Source organism: Dendrobates tinctorius, unplaced genomic scaffold (assembly GCF_039654945.1).
Source record: "Dendrobates tinctorius isolate UK_male_01 unplaced genomic scaffold, ASM3965494v1 ptg000025l, whole genome shotgun sequence".
Lineage (NCBI taxonomy): Eukaryota > Metazoa > Chordata > Amphibia > Anura > Dendrobatidae > Dendrobates > Dendrobates tinctorius.
The window spans coordinates 22,388,887-22,412,000 of NW_027361693.1; the positions used below are offsets into that span (position 1 = coordinate 22,388,887).

Consider the following 23,114-nt stretch of genomic DNA (forward strand, 5'->3'; position numbering starts at 1 on the left):
ATAATTATTACCCGCGAACAATGATTTCCCAGTAAGTGCAGGTCAACCGCAGTTCCGGAATTAGGCCTAACCGTCATTACTGAAAAAATGAAAAACTTACGTGTGCAAACCACAGGTGCTGTAGCTTGCTTAACAGCTCGCCAGCTGTTCTCACGCCCAGTATGGATTACACGTGATTGCACAAAGGTGAGAAAGGGTACCGTATCCCCAGATAACATGTATGGATAGCGTACACATTCAAAATATATGTCTATACATCAGGAGGCAGGCTCAGACGGTGTTAGGCCCAGTATGGATTGCACGTGATTGCACAAAGGTTAGAAAGGGTACCGTATCCCCAGATAACATGTATGGATAGCGTACACATTCAAAATATATGTCTCAGGAGGCAGGCTCAGACGGTGTTAGGCCCAGTATGGATTGCACGTGATTGCACAAAGGTTAGAAAGGGTACCGTTTCCCCGGATAACATGTATGGATAGCATACACATTCAAAATATATGTCTCAGGAGGCAGGCTCAGACGGTGTTAGGCCCAGTATGGATTGCACGTGATTGCACAAAGGTTAGAAAGGGTACCGTTTCCCCGGATAACATGTATGGATAGCGTACACATTCAAAATATATGTCTATACATCAGGAGGCAGGCTCAGATGGTGTTAGGCCCAGTATGGATTGCACGTGATTGCACAAAGGTTAGAAAGGGTACCGTATCCCCAGATAACTTGTATGGATAGCGTACACATTCAAAATATATGTCTCAGGAGGCAGGCTCAGACGGTGTTAGGCCCAGTATGGATTGCACGTGATTGCACAAAGGTTAGAAAGGGTACCGTATCCCCGGATAACATGTATGGATAGCGTACACATTCAAAATATATGTCTATACATCAGGAGGCAGGCTCAGACGGTGTTAGGCCCAGTATGGATTGCACGTGATTGCACAAAGGTTAGAAAGGGTACCGTTTCCCTGGATAACATGTATGGATAGCGTACACATTCAAAATATATGTCTATACATCAGGAGGCAGGCTCAGACGGTGTCAGGCACAGTATGGATTTGACGGCCCAGATTACACAGCGGAGGAGCAGGGAGAGGTAAAGATTGCAAATGCTGGGGCCCTGCCCAAGCAAGGGGGGCCCACTCGTGGGCGTCGGTACTGGCACTGTGCCCCTCATAGTACAGCGGTGTGTCTGACGGCGGGTGTGCACCACCACCGTCAGAGACACTTGATTGCACTATGAGGGACCCTGTGCCAGTGCCCGCGCCCAAGAGTCGGCCTACCCACCTGTCCAGGGCAACGGCACTCGCACGGTGTCGTGCACTAGGTGGTGACCCCGGCCATGGGGGGGGAGGCAGCACAGTTAGGGAGTTTTAGAAAGTGGCATATGTTGATGTTGGACATTCAGCTGATGCAAAAGGTGAAATAGGTTAAGTCCCAGGAAGAGGTGGACCAAAGCAAGCCATTTTTCTGTCACCCTATGTGTCATCAGGGGAAGGTGGGACAAAATCCTTGGAGACCCATGCATGGTTCATTTTAATGAAGGTTAGATCATCCACATTTTGGGTTGACAGACGGGTCCTTTTTTCTGTCAGGATTGATCCAGCTGCACTGAAGACTCTTTCCGATAGCACACTTGCAGCTGGGCAAGCGAGCTCCTGTAAGGCATATTGGGCCAATTCAGGCCAGGTGTCCAGTTTAGCGGCCCAATAGTCAAAGGGGAATGACCTGTGTGGGAGAACATCGATATGGGAGGAAAAGTAGTTTGTAACCATAGTTGACAACTGCTGTCTCCTGTCACTTTCCATCGATGCAGTATTACCAGTTGTGTGAGCGGTATTTGAAAAATCAGTCCACAACATTGTCATGAAACCCCTGTCTCCAACGCCACTTCTGCTGTGTGCACCACGAACACCTCTGCCAAGCTGCCCCCGGCCCGTACGGCTCGTGTGAGAACCATCACCGCTGCTGTGTGCTGGGAATGCCTCAAGCAACCGATTTACCAGAGTTGCTTGTTTATTAGCCAATATTAGGTCAAGGTTCTCCTGTGGCATGATGTTTTGTAATTTGCCTTTATAGCGTGGATCCAGGATGCTGGCCAACCAGTAGTCGTCATCGTTCATCATTTTGGCAATGCGGGGGTCCCTTTTTAGGATCTGCAAGGCATAATCTGACATGTGGGCCAATGTTCCCGGTGTCAATGATGCACTGCGAGTGCTGGGTGGAGGAGCACTTTCTGGCAAATCCACATCCCTCCAGTCACGCACAAACCCTGTACCAGACCTTGCCACGCCAACATTTTCACTTGCCCCACGAGATGCATCCTCCTCCCCTAAGTAATCATCCCCATCATCCTCCTCCTCCTCCTCCTCTTCTTCCTCCACCTCGTCCAGGAGAGGTCCCTGAGCAGACAATGGCTGAATGTCATCAAGGATTCCCTCCTCCTCTTCCTCCTCATCAACATTGGCTGCAGACACCTGCTCCTTAAGGTGCGTCAAAGTTTGCATGAGCAGACGCATAAGTGGGATGCTCATGCTTAGGATGGCGTCGTCTGCGCTTACCAGCCGTGTGCATTCCTCAAAACACTGAAGGACTTTACAGAGGTCTTTCAGCTTCGACCACTGCACACCTGTCAACTCCATGTCTGCTCTCAAAGTGCCTGGCCGTGTATCCTCCAACAAATACATTATGGCCTGCCTCTGCTCGCACAGCCGCTCCACCATGTGCAGGGTGGAGTTCCACCTTGTTGCAATGTCGATAATGAGGCGGAGGTTGGGAAGGTGGAGCAATCGCTGCAGCTTCTGCATACGAACGGAGTGTACAGGCGACCGGCGGATGTGCGCGCACAGTCTTCGCACCTTCTGGAGCAGGGCTGTTAACTCCGGATAATTTTTGAGGAAGCACTGCACCACCAGGTTCAAGGTGTGAGCCAAGCAAGGTATGTGGCTGAGTTTTGAAAGGGCTATGGCTGCCACAAAATTACGGCCGTTATCACTAACTACCTTGCCTGCCTCAAGATGTACACTGCCCAGCCATGACTCAGTTTGTCGCTTCAAGTACTCGGCCAGCACCTCGGCGGTGTGTCTGTCGCCCAAACACATCATCTGCAACACAGCCTGCTGACGCTTTCCACTAGCTGCTCGATAGGGGGACACCTCGTGTGCAACAGTGGCAGCTGCAGATGGAGTGCTCGTACGACTGCGCTCTGTGGACGAGCTTTCGCTTCTGGAGGAGGAGGAGGGTCGAACGCCTACAGCCAACTGTTTCCTAGACCGTGGGCTAGGCAGCACTGTCCCACCACCACTGTCCCCTGTGGACCCTGCATCCACCACATTAACCCAGTGCGCAGTGATGGACACGTAACGGCCCTGGCCATGCCGACTGGACCATGCATCAGTTGTGAGGTGCACCTTTCCGCTCACTGACTGCTTGAGTGCATGGACAATGCGGTCTTTCACATGATGGTGGAGGGCTGGGATGGCTTTGCGAGAGAAGAAGTGGCGACTGGGTAGGTCATAGCGTGGTACTGCATAGGCCATGAGTTCGCGGAAAGCTGTGCTTTCCACCAACCGAAAGGGCATCATCTCAAACGAGATTAGTTTGGCAATGTGGGCGTTCAAACCCAGTGTACGCGGATGAGAGACTGAGTACTTTCTTGACCTACTCATAGTGTCTGGGAGGGTGAGCTGGACTTGAGAGCTGCATATGGTGGAAGTAGCGGTGGACAGGGCGGACTGAGAGAGGGTTGATGATGGTGATGGAGTTGGTGTTCTTTCTGATGGCCTAGAATCAGTCTTTCGTTGATATAACAGTGGGATTCCCTGACTGCTGTGGCCTTGCAACGACACCTCAACATTTGCTGCTGTGCTAACCGGTGGGCTTACAGTGGGGGAAACAATGTAGCGTTGCTGACTACCTTCGTTGTGATCAGTTGCACATGTGGCACTTGAGGTTTGGTGTTGTGTCCACGCTTGCAAATGCATGCTGGTTAAATGTCTAAGCATGCAATTGGTATTCAAATTTTTCTGATTTTTCCCTCGGCTAAAGGTCTTTGCGCACTTCTTACAGATAACCTTGGCCTGATCATGAGGATTTTGTTCAAAAAAGTGCCACACTGCACTCTTCCTACTTTGGCAGACATTTTGCGGCCTAGCACGCTGTGATCTTTTGACCCTCTGGACAAGCTGTCCAGCAACTCTTTTGATGTTTGGAACCCTTCTTTGGAGTGCTCCGGGCCTGCCAGATAACAGCTGTTGCGATGTCGATGTCTGCTGTGGATGCTCCTCATCTGAGCTATTGGAAGCAGCACCCTCTTCCCCCAATGGATGCCAATCTGGGTCAACAACTGGGTCATCCATCACCTCCTCTTCTATGTCATGTGCACCTTCCTCTGTGTCACCGTGTATGGTGGTATAGTGTGCGGGAAGGGGCACCTGAGTCTCATCAGGGTCAGAATCTGGCTCTGTACACTGCGAGGACAATGTAGTGCTCTGAGTGAATGTACCAGCAGAATCATCCATCAGCGGCTGTGCATCAGTGCACTCCATGTCAGATTCATCTTGGCCTGGGTAATTCACCATTTCACTTGATAATCCAGGCATGGTATGTGAAAACAGCTCCATGGAGTAATCAGTAGTATGGCCTGCGTCATCCTTCAATCTTGGTTGGGGTGAAGGACACAAGGAAAGGTGTGGTTCATGAACATGAGCCTCCAATGACGACTCAGTGCTTTTACTTTTTACAACTGAAGAAGAGGAGGCGATAGAGCTGGAGGCTGAGTCAGCAATGTAAGACAAAACTTTTTCCTGATGCTCTGGCTTTAAAAGCGGTTTGCCAACTCCTAGAAAACTAAGCGTTCGAGGCCTTATGTAGCCAGACGATGACGCAGGCTCAACACCTCTTGCATTCGGTCCTATTTTGCTCTTGCCACTACCATCAGATCCACCACCAACACCATCATTACCAGCTGCCAACCCCCGCCCAATTCCACGGCCACTTCCACCAGCCTTCCTCATTTTTGGTAGAAATGTAGACAAAATCCAACAAACTATATAGTAATGTAAAACAAGGTACAAGGTGTCTATAGGACAGGGGAGATTTTGAATTTCTGCAGACACTTGTGGACACTGGACACTTTTGGATTGTGTGAGGCCCACTGATATCTGAGCACTATGTCACAGGCTCGATGGCACAGCTGTTACCAAAGTGACTAGAGGATAAGGGAGATTTTGAATCTCTGCACACACTTTTGGACACTGGACACTTTTGGATTGTGTGAGGCCCAATGAATATCTGAGCGCTATGTGACAGGCTCGATGGCACAGCTGCTGTGACCAAAGTGACTAGAGGATAAGGGAGATTTTGAATCTCTGCACACACTTTTAGACACTGGACACTTTTGGATTGTGTGAGGCCCACTGATATCTGAGCGCTATGTCACAGGCTCGATGGCACAGCTGTGACCAAAGTGACTAGAGGATAAGGGAGATTTTGAATCTCTGCACACACTTTTGGACACTGGACACTTTTGGATTGTGTGAGGCCCAATGAATATCTGAGCGCTATGTGACAGGCTCGATGGCACAGCTGCTGTGACCAAAGTGACTAGAGGATAAGGGAGATTTTGAATCTCTGTACACACTTTTGGACACTGGACACTTTTGGATTGTGTGAGGCCCACTGATATCTGAGCGCTATGTCACAGGCTCGATGGCACAGCTGTGACCAAAGTGACTAGAGGATAAGGGAGATTTTGAATCTCTGCACACACTTTTAGACACTGGACACTTTTGGATTGTGTGAGGCCCAATGAATATCTGAGCGCTATGTGACAGGCTCGATGGCACAGCTGTGACCAAAGTGACTAGAGGATAAGGGAGATTTTGACTCTCTGCACACACTTTTGGACACTGGACACTTTTGGATTGTGTGAGGCCCACTGATATCTGAGCGCTATGTCACAGGCTCGATGGCACAGCTGTGACCAAAGTGACTAGAGGATAAGGGAGATTTTGAATCTCTGCACACACTTTTAGACACTGGACACTTTTGGATTGTGTGAGGCCCAATGAATATCTGAGCGCTATGTGACAGGCTCGATGGCACAGCTGTGACCAAAGTGACTAGAGTATAAGGGAGATTTTGAATCTCTGCACACACTTTTAGACACTGGACACTTTTGGATTGTGTGAGGCCCAATGAATATCTGAGCGCTATGTGACAGGCTCGATGGCACAGCTGTGACCAAAATGACTAGAGGATAAGGGAGATTTTGAATCTCTGCACACACTTTTGGACACTGGACACTTTTGGATTGTGTGAGGCCCAATGAATATCTGAGCGCTATGTGACAGGCTCGATGGCACAGCTGCTGTGACCAAAGTGACTAGAGGATAAGGGAGATTTTGAATCTCTGCACACACTTTTAGACACTGGACACTTTTGGATTGTGTGAGGCCCACTGATATCTGAGCGCTATGTCACAGGCTCGATGGCACAGCTGTGACCAAAGTGACTAGAGGATAAGGGAGATTTTGAATCTCTGCACACACTTTTGGACACTGGACACTTTTGGATTGTGTGAGGCCCAATGAATATCTGAGAGCTATGTGACAGGCTCGATGGCACAGCTGCTGTGACCAAAGTGACTAGAGGATAAGGGAGATTTTGAATCTCTGTACACACTTTTGGACACTGGACACTTTTGGATTGTGTGAGGCCCACTGATATCTGAGCGCTATGTCACAGGCTCGATGGCACAGCTGTGACCAAAGTGACTAGAGGATAAGGGAGATTTTGAATCTCTGCACACACTTTTAGACACTGGACACTTTTGGATTGTGTGAGGCCCAATGAATATCTGAGCGCTATGTGACAGGCTCGATGGCACAGCTGTGACCAAAGTGACTAGAGGATAAGGGAGATTTTGACTCTCTGCACACACTTTTGGACACTGGACACTTTTGGATTGTGTGAGGCCCACTGATATCTGAGCGCTATGTCACAGGCTCGATGGCACAGCTGTGACCAAAGTGACTAGAGGATAAGGGAGATTTTGAATCTCTGCACACACTTTTAGACACTGGACACTTTTGGATTGTGTGAGGCCCAATGAATATCTGAGCGCTATGTGACAGGCTCGATGGCACAGCTGTGACCAAAGTGACTAGAGTATAAGGGAGATTTTGAATCTCTGCACACACTTTTAGACACTGGACACTTTTGGATTGTGTGAGGCCCAATGAATATCTGAGCGCTATGTGACAGGCTCGATGGCACAGCTGTGACCAAAATGACTAGAGGATAAGGGAGATTTTGAATCTCTGCACACACTTTTGGACACTGGACACTTTTGGATTGTGTGAGGCCCAATGAATATCTGAACGCTATGTGACAGGCTCGATGGCACAGCTGTGACAAAAGTGACTAGAGGATAAGGAAGATTGGATTGCTTTTAAAAAAGCAGTTTGCGGAGCAGTGGGTAAACAGCAATGCCGCCTGTCAGGAAGCCTTAAAAGGCAGCCCAACAACCAACACCACTGATACACCACAATATAGCCTCCCCTTGCACTGCACACACAGTGACTGGTGTGTTGTGCAGGCCAAATTGCTAGTAGCAGAAGCAGTTTTTTTTTCTTCTCAGCAGGAGAAAAAAAAAAATTGGGATTGCTTTTAAAAAAGCAGTTTGCGGAGCAGTGGGTAAACAGCAATGCAGGAATGTCAGGAAGCCTTAGAAGGCAGCCCAACAACCAACACCACTGATACACCACTATATAGCCTCCCCTTGCACTGCACACACAGTGACTGGTGTGTTGTGCAGGCCAAATCGCTAGCAGCAGAAGCAGTTTTTTTGTCTTCTTCCCTGCCTAACGCTCTCCCTACAGAATCAGCAGCAATCTCTCCCTATACTGAGATCGGCAGAAGTAAGATGGCGGTCGGCGTGCACGCCCTTTTATACCCCCTGTGACGCCCACCAAAGCAAGCCAATCACTTGCATGCCCTTCTGAAAGATGGTGGTGACCCCTGCCTATGTCATCACGTTGCCCACAGTGTCCGTGGATCCTGATTGGCTGAAAAAGAGCGCAAAACAAACTTTTGAAACGCGACTTTGGCGCGTAAGTCGCCGACCTCGTGGCCGACCTCATCCTATGGGTGTGTGTGAAACATCTCACTGCACTCGTATGTCACGCGAGTGCAGAGGGATTCCCACGAATGACAGCAATGAAGGAGATATAGAAATTAATTTATATGTATTCTCCGCAAATTTGCTTTGATTCTCTCATGCCAGAGGATAGGAGCACAGTGCGCTGACACTCGGCTCATGCTCACAGCAGAGCTGGAGCTGAGTGTCATTAACATATTGGATCCAATGCTATTGCATCAAATGCTATACACTAGTGCGACTCTGGCCTCAGGGTAGTGAGTTTTATTATAAGGAAAGCAATATATCAGAGTAGAGTTGAGCGACTTTTGGTTTTTTAGGGTCGCGTTTCGTTTCGTGAAACCCGACTTTTCCAAAAGTCGGGTCGAGCAAGATCGTCCGATTATAGGGAAAAGTCGGGGTCGTCCCGAAACACGAAACCCAATGTAAGTCAATGGGGAATAAAAGTCGGCAGTGAGAGGAGGACAGGAAACACACCAACAGTGCCCATTTGAATGCCAAAAGCATCAATTCTTCTTACTTAAGCTTGTCAACCTTAATTAACTTCATAATACAAGTTACACACTGAAAAATGGGGGTTATTTGGCTAAAGTTGTGGGGGGGGAGGGCTGGCTGCAGGTTTTCATGTGCCCTGGGCAAAAGAGCACCCCTTTAACACATACCACAACTCATCATGCTCCGATATGGCAGAGAAATAGCGGTATAGTACAATGAAAAATACCTCACTTTTTACATCTCATGACGAGGCCCATCTATTTCTCCATACAGAATCATTGGTCCCATATAATGTTTGAAACAGTATATGATGAGCTCCACATAATGCTACAGTATATGTTGGTCCCCATGGATGAAGCTCCACTGTCTTATGGGCCCAAATAATGCTCCAAACATAATGGGCCCCATTTCTAATGCTCTAGTGTATAATGGGCCCTGTAAATGCTGCTCCAGTGTCTGATGTCCACCTTTGGAATGTTCCAGTGTATGGTGGGCCCCATCTATCATTCTCCAGAGTATAGTGCTCCCCAAAAATTGCTGTCCCAACATTGAAAACAATCAAATAAGTCTCCTCGCTAGGGAATCCCTGTACTTGTCTGGACTCCTCGTCGTCCCCATCTTCCATCTCACTGCACAGTATTTCAACTTTGCAAGTGCTGCAAGCAGGGGGGGGCCCACTCGTTGGCGACAGCACTGGCACAGGGCCCCTGATAGTACGGTGGTGTGTCTGATGGCGGGTGGGCCGAACCTGCACTTTCATCTGCAGCTTCCTCTTTGTCACCATGTAAGATGGAACTGTATATGGGAAGGGTAGCCTGAGTTTCATCAGGGTCAGATTCAGGTCGTGTATCGTGCGAGGGGAATGTAGTGGTCTGGGTCAATGTACCAGCAAATTCATCGAGCAGTGGCTGGGCATCAGTGCACTTGTGTCGCCCCCAGGAGTACGGTCGCCACAGTGGCATTACCTTCTTCCTAGATAGTGTGATGTCATGCTTGGGAGCAACGAAGGATCTCTCTAGCAGGTTAACTGATTGGGCGGCGTTATTCCCACGAGTCATGACCCTCCAAACAGCGTTCATGAAGGCAAAGTGTTTGTTTTACGTGGGCAGTATGGTTGCAAAGCTGAACCTTAAAGGAATGTCCAGAAGGGCACCACCAGGAGTGGAGCCTACGGTTAAATTCGACTCCACCTGGGAAACCTCAACCATGCCAGCTACAGAACAGATGCACACATTGCAAGCTTAATTCCGTTAACGAACGAGACTCCGTCATGCCCCGCGGTCCGAGTCCGGCTTACTAGAGGGACACGTGAGGCTCATGAGATTGGCCAATAACTGGTGTGTCATGCCCTTACATGTCCGTGGCTGCATGTGCGCTACACTGAAAAGGCCAGCGTTTGTCGCTTACAGGTGCAGATAACCCGCTGAACAACGTTAGTGATGGGGATCACTGATTATAATTATTACCCGCGAACAATGATTTCCCAGTAAGTGCAGGTCAACCGCAGTTCCGGAATTAGGCCTAACCGTCATTACTGAAAAAATGAAAAACTTACGTGTGCAAACCACAGGTGCTGTAGCTTGCTTAACAGCTCGCCAGCTGTTCTCACGCCCAGTATGGATTACACGTGATTGCACAAAGGTGAGAAAGGGTACCGTATCCCCAGATAACATGTATGGATAGCGTACACATTCAAAATATATGTCTATACATCAGGAGGCAGGCTCAGACGGTGTTAGGCCCAGTATGGATTGCACGTGATTGCACAAAGGTTAGAAAGGGTACCGTATCCCCAGATAACATGTATGGATAGCGTACACATTCAAAATATATGTCTCAGGAGGCAGGCTCAGACGGTGTTAGGCCCAGTATGGATTGCACGTGATTGCACAAAGGTTAGAAAGGGTACCGTTTCCCCGGATAACATGTATGGATAGCATACACATTCAAAATATATGTCTCAGGAGGCAGGCTCAGACGGTGTTAGGCCCAGTATGGATTGCACGTGATTGCACAAAGGTTAGAAAGGGTACCGTTTCCCCGGATAACATGTATGGATAGCGTACACATTCAAAATATATGTCTATACATCAGGAGGCAGGCTCAGATGGTGTTAGGCCCAGTATGGATTGCACGTGATTGCACAAAGGTTAGAAAGGGTACCGTATCCCCAGATAACTTGTATGGATAGCGTACACATTCAAAATATATGTCTCAGGAGGCAGGCTCAGACGGTGTTAGGCCCAGTATGGATTGCACGTGATTGCACAAAGGTTAGAAAGGGTACCGTATCCCCGGATAACATGTATGGATAGCGTACACATTCAAAATATATGTCTATACATCAGGAGGCAGGCTCAGACGGTGTTAGGCCCAGTATGGATTGCACGTGATTGCACAAAGGTTAGAAAGGGTACCGTTTCCCTGGATAACATGTATGGATAGCGTACACATTCAAAATATATGTCTATACATCAGGAGGCAGGCTCAGACGGTGTCAGGCACAGTATGGATTTGACGGCCCAGATTACACAGCGGAGGAGCAGGGAGAGGTAAAGATTGCAAATGCTGGGGCCCTGCCCAAGCAAGGGGGGCCCACTCGTGGGCGTCGGTACTGGCACTGTGCCCCTCATAGTACAGCGGTGTGTCTGACGGCGGGTGTGCACCACCACCGTCAGAGACACTTGATTGCACTATGAGGGACCCTGTGCCAGTGCCCGCGCCCAAGAGTCGGCCTACCCACCTGTCCAGGGCAACGGCACTCGCACGGTGTCGTGCACTAGGTGGTGACCCCGGCCATGGGGGGGGAGGCAGCACAGTTAGGGAGTTTTAGAAAGTGGCATATGTTGATGTTGGACATTCAGCTGATGCAAAAGGTGAAATAGGTTAAGTCCCAGGAAGAGGTGGACCAAAGCAAGCCATTTTTCTGTCACCCTATGTGTCATCAGGGGAAGGTGGGACAAAATCCTTGGAGACCCATGCATGGTTCATTTTAATGAAGGTTAGATCATCCACATTTTGGGTTGACAGACGGGTCCTTTTTTCTGTCAGGATTGATCCAGCTGCACTGAAGACTCTTTCCGATAGCACACTTGCAGCTGGGCAAGCGAGCTCCTGTAAGGCATATTGGGCCAATTCAGGCCAGGTGTCCAGTTTAGCGGCCCAATAGTCAAAGGGGAATGACCTGTGTGGGAGAACATCGATATGGGAGGAAAAGTAGTTTGTAACCATAGTTGACAACTGCTGTCTCCTGTCACTTTCCATCGATGCAGTATTACCAGTTGTGTGAGCGGTATTTGAAAAATCAGTCCACAACATTGTCATGAAACCCCTGTCTCCAACGCCACTTCTGCTGTGTGCACCACGAACACCTCTGCCAAGCTGCCCCCGGCCCGTACGGCTCGTGTGAGAACCATCACCGCTGCTGTGTGCTGGGAATGCCTCAAGCAACCGATTTACCAGAGTTGCTTGTTTATTAGCCAATATTAGGTCAAGGTTCTCCTGTGGCATGATGTTTTGTAATTTGCCTTTATAGCGTGGATCCAGGATGCTGGCCAACCAGTAGTCGTCATCGTTCATCATTTTGGCAATGCGGGGGTCCCTTTTTAGGATCTGCAAGGCATAATCTGACATGTGGGCCAATGTTCCCGGTGTCAATGATGCACTGCGAGTGCTGGGTGGAGGAGCACTTTCTGGCAAATCCACATCCCTCCAGTCACGCACAAACCCTGTACCAGACCTTGCCACGCCAACATTTTCACTTGCCCCACGAGATGCATCCTCCTCCCCTAAGTAATCATCCCCATCATCCTCCTCCTCCTCCTCCTCTTCTTCCTCCACCTCGTCCAGGAGAGGTCCCTGAGCAGACAATGGCTGAATGTCATCAAGGATTCCCTCCTCCTCTTCCTCCTCATCAACATTGGCTGCAGACACCTGCTCCTTAAGGTGCGTCAAAGTTTGCATGAGCAGACGCATAAGTGGGATGCTCATGCTTAGGATGGCGTCGTCTGCGCTTACCAGCCGTGTGCATTCCTCAAAACACTGAAGGACTTTACAGAGGTCTTTCAGCTTCGACCACTGCACACCTGTCAACTCCATGTCTGCTCTCAAAGTGCCTGGCCGTGTATCCTCCAACAAATACATTATGGCCTGCCTCTGCTCGCACAGCCGCTCCACCATGTGCAGGGTGGAGTTCCACCTTGTTGCAATGTCGATAATGAGGCGGAGGTTGGGAAGGTGGAGCAATCGCTGCAGCTTCTGCATACGAACGGAGTGTACAGGCGACCGGCGGATGTGCGCGCACAGTCTTCGCACCTTCTGGAGCAGGGCTGTTAACTCCGGATAATTTTTGAGGAAGCACTGCACCACCAGGTTCAAGGTGTGAGCCAAGCAAGGTATGTGGCTGAGTTTTGAAAGGGCTATGGCTGCCACAAAATTACGGCCGTTATCACTAACTACCTTGCCTGCCTCAAGATGTACACTGCCCAGCCATGACTCAGTTTGTCGCTTCAAGTACTCGGCCAGCACCTCGGCGGTGTGTCTGTCGCCCAAACACATCATCTGCAACACAGCCTGCTGACGCTTTCCACTAGCTGCTCGATAGGGGGACACCTCATGTGCAACAGTGGCAGCTGCAGATGGAGTGCTCGTACGACTGCGCTCTGTGGACGAGCTTTCGCTTCTGGAGGAGGAGGAGGGTCGAACGCCTACAGCCAACTGTTTCCTAGACCGTGGGCTAGGCAGCACTGTCCCACCACCACTGTCCCCTGTGGACCCTGCATCCACCACATTAACCCAGTGCGCAGTGATGGACACGTAACGGCCCTGGCCATGCCGACTGGACCATGCATCAGTTGTGAGGTGCACCTTTCCGCTCACTGACTGCTTGAGTGCATGGACAATGCGGTCTTTCACATGATGGTGGAGGGCTGGGATGGCTTTGCGAGAGAAGAAGTGGCGACTGGGTAGGTCATAGCGTGGTACTGCATAGGCCATGAGTTCGCGGAAAGCTGTGCTTTCCACCAACCGAAAGGGCATCATCTCAAACGAGATTAGTTTGGCAATGTGGGCGTTCAAACCCAGTGTACGCGGATGAGAGACTGAGTACTTTCTTGACCTACTCATAGTGTCTGGGAGGGTGAGCTGGACTTGAGAGCTGCATATGGTGGAAGTAGCGGTGGACAGGGCGGACTGAGAGAGGGTTGATGATGGTGATGGAGTTGGTGTTCTTTCTGATGGCCTAGAATCAGTCTTTCGTTGATATAACAGTGGGATTCCCTGACTGCTGTGGCCTTGCAACGACACCTCAACATTTGCTGCTGTGCTAACCGGTGGGCTTACAGTGGGGGAAACAATGTAGCGTTGCTGACTACCTTCGTTGTGATCAGTTGCACATGTGGCACTTGAGGTTTGGTGTTGTGTCCACGCTTGCAAATGCATGCTGGTTAAATGTCTAAGCATGCAATTGGTATTCAAATTTTTCTGATTTTTCCCTCGGCTAAAGGTCTTTGCGCACTTCTTACAGATAACCTTGGCCTGATCATGAGGATTTTGTTCAAAAAAGTGCCACACTGCACTCTTCCTACTTTGGCAGACATTTTGCGGCCTAGCACGCTGTGATCTTTTGACCCTCTGGACAAGCTGTCCAGCAACTCTTTTGATGTTTGGAACCTGTCTTTGGAGTGCTCCGGGCCTGCCAGATAACAGCTGTTGCGATGTCGATGTCTGCTGTGGATGCTCCTCATCTGAGCTATTGGAAGCAGCACCCTCTTCCCCCAATGGATGCCAATCTGGGTCAACAACTGGGTCATCCATCACCTCCTCTTCTATGTCATGTGCACCTTCCTCTGTGTCACCGTGTATGGTGGTATAGTGTGCGGGAAGGGGCACCTGAGTCTCATCAGGGTCAGAATCTGGCTCTGTACACTGCGAGGACAATGTAGTGCTCTGAGTGAATGTACCAGCAGAATCATCCATCAGCGGCTGTGCATCAGTGCACTCCATGTCAGATTCATCTTGGCCTGGGTAATTCACCATTTCACTTGATAATCCAGGCATGGTATGTGAAAACAGCTCCATGGAGTAATCAGTAGTATGGCCTGCGTCATCCTTCAATCTTGGTTGGGGTGAAGGACACAAGGAAAGGTGTGGTTCATGAACATGAGCCTCCAATGACGACTCAGTGCTTTTACTTTTTACAACTGAAGAAGAGGAGGCGATAGAGCTGGAGGCTGAGTCAGCAATGTAAGACAAAACTTTTTCCTGATGCTCTGGCTTTAAAAGCGGTTTGCCAACTCCTAGAAAACTAAGCGTTCGAGGCCTTATGTAGCCAGACGATGACGCAGGCTCAACACCTCTTGCATTCGGTCCTATTTTGCTCTTGCCACTACCATCAGATCCACCACCAACACCATCATTACCAGCTGCCAACCCCCGCCCAATTCCACGGCCACTTCCACCAGCCTTCCTCATTTTTGGTAGAAATGTAGACAAAATCCAACAAACTATATAGTAATGTAAAACAAGGTACAAGGTGTCTATAGGACAGGGGAGATTTTGAATTTCTGCAGACACTTGTGGACACTGGACACTTTTGGATTGTGTGAGGCCCACTGATATCTGAGCACTATGTCACAGGCTCGATGGCACAGCTGTTACCAAAGTGACTAGAGGATAAGGGAGATTTTGAATCTCTGCACACACTTTTGGACACTGGACACTTTTGGATTGTGTGAGGCCCAATGAATATCTGAGCGCTATGTGACAGGCTCGATGGCACAGCTGCTGTGACCAAAGTGACTAGAGGATAAGGGAGATTTTGAATCTCTGCACACACTTTTAGACACTGGACACTTTTGGATTGTGTGAGGCCCACTGATATCTGAGCGCTATGTCACAGGCTCGATGGCACAGCTGTGACCAAAGTGACTAGAGGATAAGGGAGATTTTGAATCTCTGCACACACTTTTGGACACTGGACACTTTTGGATTGTGTGAGGCCCAATGAATATCTGAGCGCTATGTGACAGGCTCGATGGCACAGCTGCTGTGACCAAAGTGACTAGAGGATAAGGGAGATTTTGAATCTCTGTACACACTTTTGGACACTGGACACTTTTGGATTGTGTGAGGCCCACTGATATCTGAGCGCTATGTCACAGGCTCGATGGCACAGCTGTGACCAAAGTGACTAGAGGATAAGGGAGATTTTGAATCTCTGCACACACTTTTAGACACTGGACACTTTTGGATTGTGTGAGGCCCAATGAATATCTGAGCGCTATGTGACAGGCTCGATGGCACAGCTGTGACCAAAGTGACTAGAGGATAAGGGAGATTTTGACTCTCTGCACACACTTTTGGACACTGGACACTTTTGGATTGTGTGAGGCCCACTGATATCTGAGCGCTATGTCACAGGCTCGATGGCACAGCTGTGACCAAAGTGACTAGAGGATAAGGGAGATTTTGAATCTCTGCACACACTTTTAGACACTGGACACTTTTGGATTGTGTGAGGCCCAATGAATATCTGAGCGCTATGTGACAGGCTCGATGGCACAGCTGTGACCAAAGTGACTAGAGTATAAGGGAGATTTTGAATCTCTGCACACACTTTTAGACACTGGACACTTTTGGATTGTGTGAGGCCCAATGAATATCTGAGCGCTATGTGACAGGCTCGATGGCACAGCTGTGACCAAAGTGACTAGAGGATAAGGGAGATTTTGACTCTCTGCACACACTTTTGGACACTGGACACTTTTGGATTGTGTGAGGCCCACTGATATCTGAGCGCTATGTCACAGGCTCGATGGCACAGCTGTGACCAAAGTGACTAGAGGATAAGGGAGATTTTGAATCTCTGCACACACTTTTAGACACTGGACACTTTTGGATTGTGTGAGGCCCAATGAATATCTGAGCGCTATGTGACAGGCTCGATGGCACAGCTGTGACCAAAGTGACTAGAGTATAAGGGAGATTTTGAATCTCTGCACACACTTTTGGACACTGGACACTTTTGGATTGTGTGAGGCCCAATGAATATCTGAACGCTATGTGACAGGCTCGATGGCACAGCTGTGACAAAAGTGACTAGAGGATAAGGAAGATTGGATTGCTTTTAAAAAAGCAGTTTGCGGAGCAGTGGGTAAACAGCAATGCCGCCTGTCAGGAAGCCTTAAAAGGCAGCCCAACAACCAACACCACTGATACACCACAATATAGCCTCCCCTTGCACTGCACACACAGTGACTGGTGTGTTGTGCAGGCCAAATTGCTAGTAGCAGAAGCAGTTTTTTTTTCTTCTCAGCAGGAGAAAAAAAAAAATTGGGATTGCTTTTAAAAAAGCAGTTTGCGGAGCAGTGGGTAAACAGCAATGCAGGAATGTCAGGAAGCCTTAGAAGGCAGCCCAACAACCAACACCACTGATACACCACTATATAGCCTCCCCTTGCACTGCACACACAGTGACTGGTGTGTTGTGCAGGCCAAATCGCTAGCAGCAGAAGCAGTTTTTTTGTCTTCTTCCCTGCCTAACGCTCTCCCTACAGAATCAGCAGCAATCTCTCCCTATACTGAGATCGGCAGAAGTAAGATGGCGGTCGGCGTGCACGCCCTTTTATACCCCCTGTGACGCCCACCAAAGCAAGCCAATCACTTGCATGCCCTTCTGAAAGATGGTGGTGACCCCTGCCTATGTCATCACGTTGCCCACAGTGTCCGTGGATCCTGATTGGCTGAAAAAGAGCGCAAAACAAACTTTTGAAACGCGACTTTGGCGCGTAAGTCGCCGACCTCGTGGCCGACCTCATCCTAGGGTCGGGTTTCGTTTCATGAAACCCGACTTTGCCAAAAGTCGGCGACTTTTGAAATTTTTCGACCCGTTTCGCTCAACTCTATATCAGAGTATGGCCATATTTTCTATAAGGCAGCAGAAGACCTGAGCCTAAGGCGGCTCATCACTAGTGGCTGTGCTATCTAGCAGAATGAAAAGTTTTTTGTCAAACTTGTTTTTCTTTTTATTGCCATGTTTGCCAGCAAAGTGGTGTATTTTTAGGGGCAAGTGAAAATGTGATACAAGCTGTCATTTAGCATTAAAGAGCAATTTGTGTGCTGCCTGATTCTGTGGACAGAGCTGAATAGTGTACCATATCAGTGAAAACGGGTGTCCACTAATAGGAGAGCTGGCAGCACACTCTGTCTCACTGAAAGATGCAAAGCGTTCGGCACTACTTACATTCAATGTCACTATTTCACAGGTAGAACTATTTTTAGTAAATGCAAAAGGAGACTTCAGAACACTGTACTGCCTGCTGGTTCGCTAAGGGTATGTTTCCACTTTCCGTATTGGCAGCGCTTTGGAAGCTGCAGAAACCCCGCTCCGCCCAAAGCGCCGCCCCCCTTTCTACGCACAGTGATTCTGCATACGTTCATTGAACACATGCGTTATCACCACATCGTATCCATAGACTGTGTAATTTATCTCGCGTAGACGGAGCGTCAACGCAAGATAAATAGACATGCTGCAGTCTAAAAAGATGCGCCGTATGTCCGTAATTTTGGGTGTGTCACCTGCGTTCTTGCATGCATAGTGGAGACGGGATTTCATAAAATCCCCTCCACTATTCTGCAACGTCTGGCCGCTGCGGATTGGACGCTGCGGCTGTATGCAGTGTCCAATCCGCAGCAAATCCTGATGCAATCCTGAATGTGGAAACATACCCTAAGGGTCTTTCTTCACTCTACTATCTCACACCACTAAGGAAAGGAGGAAGAAGTTGTGAGACTACAGAGGGGCACAAGGTTAGCAAATGGTGATAATGGCTATGTGTCCAAAGACAAAGAGGTAACCAAATTGTTAAGTATGTCTGCATGTGCAGGTATATTGTACTTGTGAGCACTGCAAATTCATTTCTGTGTGCGGCAATCTGTGCAGTGTGTCTGAATTTGTCCGTGTGCACTTCACATATACTGTATGTGTGCTAGTTGTGTGTATATGGCAATATATTTGCAACCATTTGATGTAAAATTAAACCATTTCGGCTTCATGATGTACAGTATTCACTATGAGTGGTTGTTAACGTGAGCTCCATTATGGATATGTGGATCATGTTGATCTTGCCAGTGCTGTTACCATGAGTTTAGCACTTGAAGCCCTGCTGACACATATAGCTAGAATGCTGTGGACACTGTGGGGTTGGAGAAGTATTTCAATCTCTTCAGTTTAACCCTTTAGATGTCACAGTCAATAGTGACTTTGGCATCTAGGTGGTAAGCTACCTTAGCTCATTCCTCTTCTGACCCTTTTCCTCCTGCATATTGATTGTGGGGCTTCTTAAATCTTCAGAGAGTCTAGAATATTAATTGTCAGTTTTGACTTGGAATTCATTTCAAAATCTTATAATTTACACATCTTAAAGGGACTGTCCAGACCTAAAATATTGATAACCTATTCTAAGATTACATCAACCATATCAGATCAGTGTGGGTCTGACACCCAGCACCTTCACTGATCTGCTGTTATCAGTTTCTGTAGTGGCCAGAAGTAAACCTTGCATGAAGCTGAGCAGCTCAGCACAATATACACTGTGCTGTGACCATTGTTGAGTTTGTTGAAGACTGTAGATCAGCTTCTGTCCTCTTATATATGAGTTGACTTGCAATTCCTGGCATCTGCCACTACACAGAAACCGCTATACACTTGGCACCTTTTGGTGGCTGAAGGAATATCTGCAGTATTGTCTTACAAAGCAGCAGAAGAATGGGAGCCGCTAGTTAAAAACTGTATAGCCATTGTATAACCTTCTGCACCTGGCTACAATATGTTCTGTACATGCACATCGTATATGCAGGAGAAAAAATGAACACTTAACTATGGGAATTCCTGCCCTTCCTTTCCCTTTAGTTATATGTAAATGGAAAAAGACTCGATTTTCCTTCAGAATTGGATTTATTTCACTCTGTATTACCTTGCAAGTATGCTACTTAAGGTCATTTATGGTAATGGCTAAATTGCACTTGAGATGCTTTGTAAGGCAGTTTACATAAAGCAATAGCATTTGAACACTTAACACTTGTTAAAAACTTAACACTTTAGCCATAAAATTTTAGTATCAGTGGATATTTGCACCAACTCCAGCACATCAACCAATAAAAAGCATTGCTTTAAAATATAATAATTGTTACTCACCTGACCTGGTTTTGCATTTTCACATACAAAGGTCTTATAGTGTTCTGCAAATTCTGGTGCATGATCATTAATGTCCTGAATCTTTATATACACTTGTACATATCTGCTAAGCTTGGGATTTTCTAAAAAAAAAAAAAATAAATGTAAAAAATGTAAATTATTATTCAAAGCAATTAAATATAAATTGAAATGTAACACACCTTAAGCAAATTTTATTAAAAGATTATCCGATTAGACTGACTTCAATTATTTTTAAACTAAGAATAATAGAAGAATTTTAAAAAGCAATATTTATAATTATAAATTTGAAGATGCTGCACATTGTCATTCAGATAATAATTGGAGATTGGGAATAATAAGATTAGTTGAAATCTGAACCTACAGAGGTTGGATATCGCAGTGTTCAGGGCAGCTACAGCCAAGTACTTCTTTTTTCCCATTCACTAGAATATGAAATAAAATTGCTTAATGGTTGCTGCCAAATATTGTATGTGTGGGCTGCTGTATTCAGTCCCAAACTCTGCTTATATTTCATCACTGTGGATACAGATATCATGTATTCGGTGGTGGTGCTGGCTGTCATGTCATTTCTCATGGACAATGATGTTACGAGAAATAACCTTTGCAGCCTTGTTCTCATGGTCACGTCATTCCTGGGAGCCAGGACCGCAAGGGCGAGACTGCAGATGCTACTCGTGGTCCTTTCTCACTGTTGTAACATCTTGTCACATCATGCCCATGAGAAATGACCTCCACAGCCTCATTCTCGCGGTCATGGATCATGGGCGATTATGTTACTGACATGATGCCCAAGAGAAAATTGGTGGATGACGTGGAACTGAGTTGGATGTCTTCGGATCTGTGGAGATATTTTTTTTATAAATAAATGGGTAAACCAGGGAATGTGTTAGATAGTCTTTATTCAAATAATGTTTTCTTCCCTGTGTTTCTTTTTTTTTATTTACTGTGTTATTAATGGGCGTGTCTGATAGATGCCTCTGCATTACTAACCTATGGGCTTGATGTTAGTTAACATTATAAAACTGACATGAACCACATAAACTATTACCCCACTTGCCAAGCACCAGGGCAAGTGAGATGAGCCGAGGCTAAGAGCTTGTATTGGCGTATGTAATGGATGCCCCATTTCTGAGGTGGCTGAGGGCTGGTGTTATTAGTCAGTGAATGGGCCAAGATCAGCTCACAGCTGTCTGTTTAGCTTTACCTGGTTATTAAAAATAGGGGAGGACCCCAAGTTATTTTTTGGAGAGTCCCTCTTTTTAATAACCATTAAAGGCTAAACAGACAGCTGAAAGCTGACATTAATAGGCTGGGAGCCTTAAAGGATAATGGTCTCTTCCCAGAATAATGACACAAGCCCCAGCTGTTTGTTTTCCCTCAGCTGGTTACTAAAAATAGGGGGGACATGTTATTTTTTTCATTTATTATTAAGTACAGTAAATTGCACACCCAATGTAACCTTAGTTCATAGCCTCCAGATGTTCCAGCAGCTGGAAACTCCTTTAACCCTGCTGTTCCGCTCGGGTCAATATGACTCGAAATTAAATTTGAGACACTGCAGATTTTTTATTATGCGGATCTGAAACTTGTAATTAATTGACTTTTCCTCATTTGAGGGGTTCTTACTAAGAGTGGTTTTTTTTGTTTGTTTTTTTGTTTACTATTTGCTACACGCTGATTGTTACACTTGTACTGTTCGGGTCAATATGACCCGATAACATTTTATACTGTTCAACGGGTCACTAATTATTTCTGCCTGCAAAATTTATGTGTACTTCATCTCATTATTCAAAAGGGTGGAGGTTTCACTGTTCTTATCAATGAGCAAGTACTCATCCAGTCATTTCTCTTTCAATTCTGTGAGAGAGGACACTGAGCTGTGAATTCACATCTTCACAGGTATGTATCACATAAGCTATGCTTTTTTTCTCAAATAATTCAATTCTATTCTTTAGACTGCACATTGTAAAGCCATTTTTTGATTACTGTGTCATGATGTAAGCGTCATATTTCATTTGTTTGTGATTAACCATGTTCAAATACAGTTTAATAATGAAATAGGTATTCAAATAAAACACGTACAGAAGCTAAAATCAACCTTTTTAATAGGTTGGGTCATATTGCCCTGAAACAGTACAATTGTAAAGTAAATGCGATCAGAAAAGCAGGGTTAACATCAAATTGTCCCTCAAAGGTTCCCATGAGGTTTCCGGGCTTCATAGCTACTGGGAGATCGGGTGGCTATGAACTCTGATAATCTTTACCTGATTTCACTGCCACTGCTCTCACAGTAGATAGAGTGCCAGACTGTTGAATGCCGGAGTGTCGAATGCTGGACTCACGGACGTTCATCAGTTCTGCACTGGCACTGTGCAGCAAAAGATTCAGATGCTACAGTACTGTGCAAATTAATTGGGACAAAGCATTATTTTAAGCAAAATCATAAGTTGGTTATCAGTCATTGATTCAAACCAGTTTTAACTGCTTTGAACAGGTGTGAGTGTCTGTTCAAAGCAGTTAAAACTTATTTGAATCACTGACTGGTAACCAACTTACGATTTTACTTAAAAAAATGCTTTGCCCCAATTAATTTGCACAGCACTGTATGTACTCAAGTGACCTTACCGTAAGATTACCTCAGTTCACAAGCGGGCTCACAAAGAGCTCACAGTGAGAAATGCCAACTGTGACCTGTGGTCACTGCAGCTGGGTTCTCACGATACGCTCAGTGTGTTCTGGCTGTTATTCTGTGCCATCGCACTACTAATGTCACGGCTCAGCACTGCATCCAGATGTAGTAGATTTGGGGAACATCGTGGGATCTCATCATTATGCATTAACAGCAGACAGGTAAGTATTACTTTTTTATGTTTGTGTTAATAAATGGGTAATAGAGGGTAATTGTTGGGGAGGAATTTGTACAACGAAATGTCTTTTCTTTGTGTGTCTTAGTTACTTTTGACTATAAGGTTAGTAATAAGGGTGTATTATAGAGACTTCTCCATTACTAACCTCTGGGTTTGATAGCGGCAGACATATCACAGCTGACATCAACTCCATAAACTATCACCCTGCTTGCCAACACACATGGGAAGAGCTGAGAGTTAGCACATCTAGTGGATTGCCCATTTCTGGGGCACCTGAGGGCTGTTATTAGTCTTGAATGGGTCCAATAAAGATCAGCCTTCAGCTGTCTGTTTAGCCTTTGCTGGTTACTAAAAATAGTGGGACCCTATGTCATT

At 46.9% G+C, this 23,114-nt stretch overlaps 1 protein-coding gene across 3 annotated transcripts in view; it reads right to left on the bottom strand.

The window, feature by feature from the left end:
- Window positions 1–23,114, bottom strand: part of LOC141084632 (cadherin-9-like) — a 453,456-nt gene that overhangs the window by 56,080 nt on the left and 374,262 nt on the right. For all 3 annotated transcript variants that reach the window (XM_073569460.1, XM_073569459.1, XM_073569458.1), the window contains one exon: window positions 19,852–19,973. In XM_073569460.1, coding sequence (XP_073425561.1) covers window positions 19,852–19,973 — 122 coding nt within the window. The remainder of the gene's footprint in view (window positions 1–19,851; window positions 19,974–23,114) is intronic.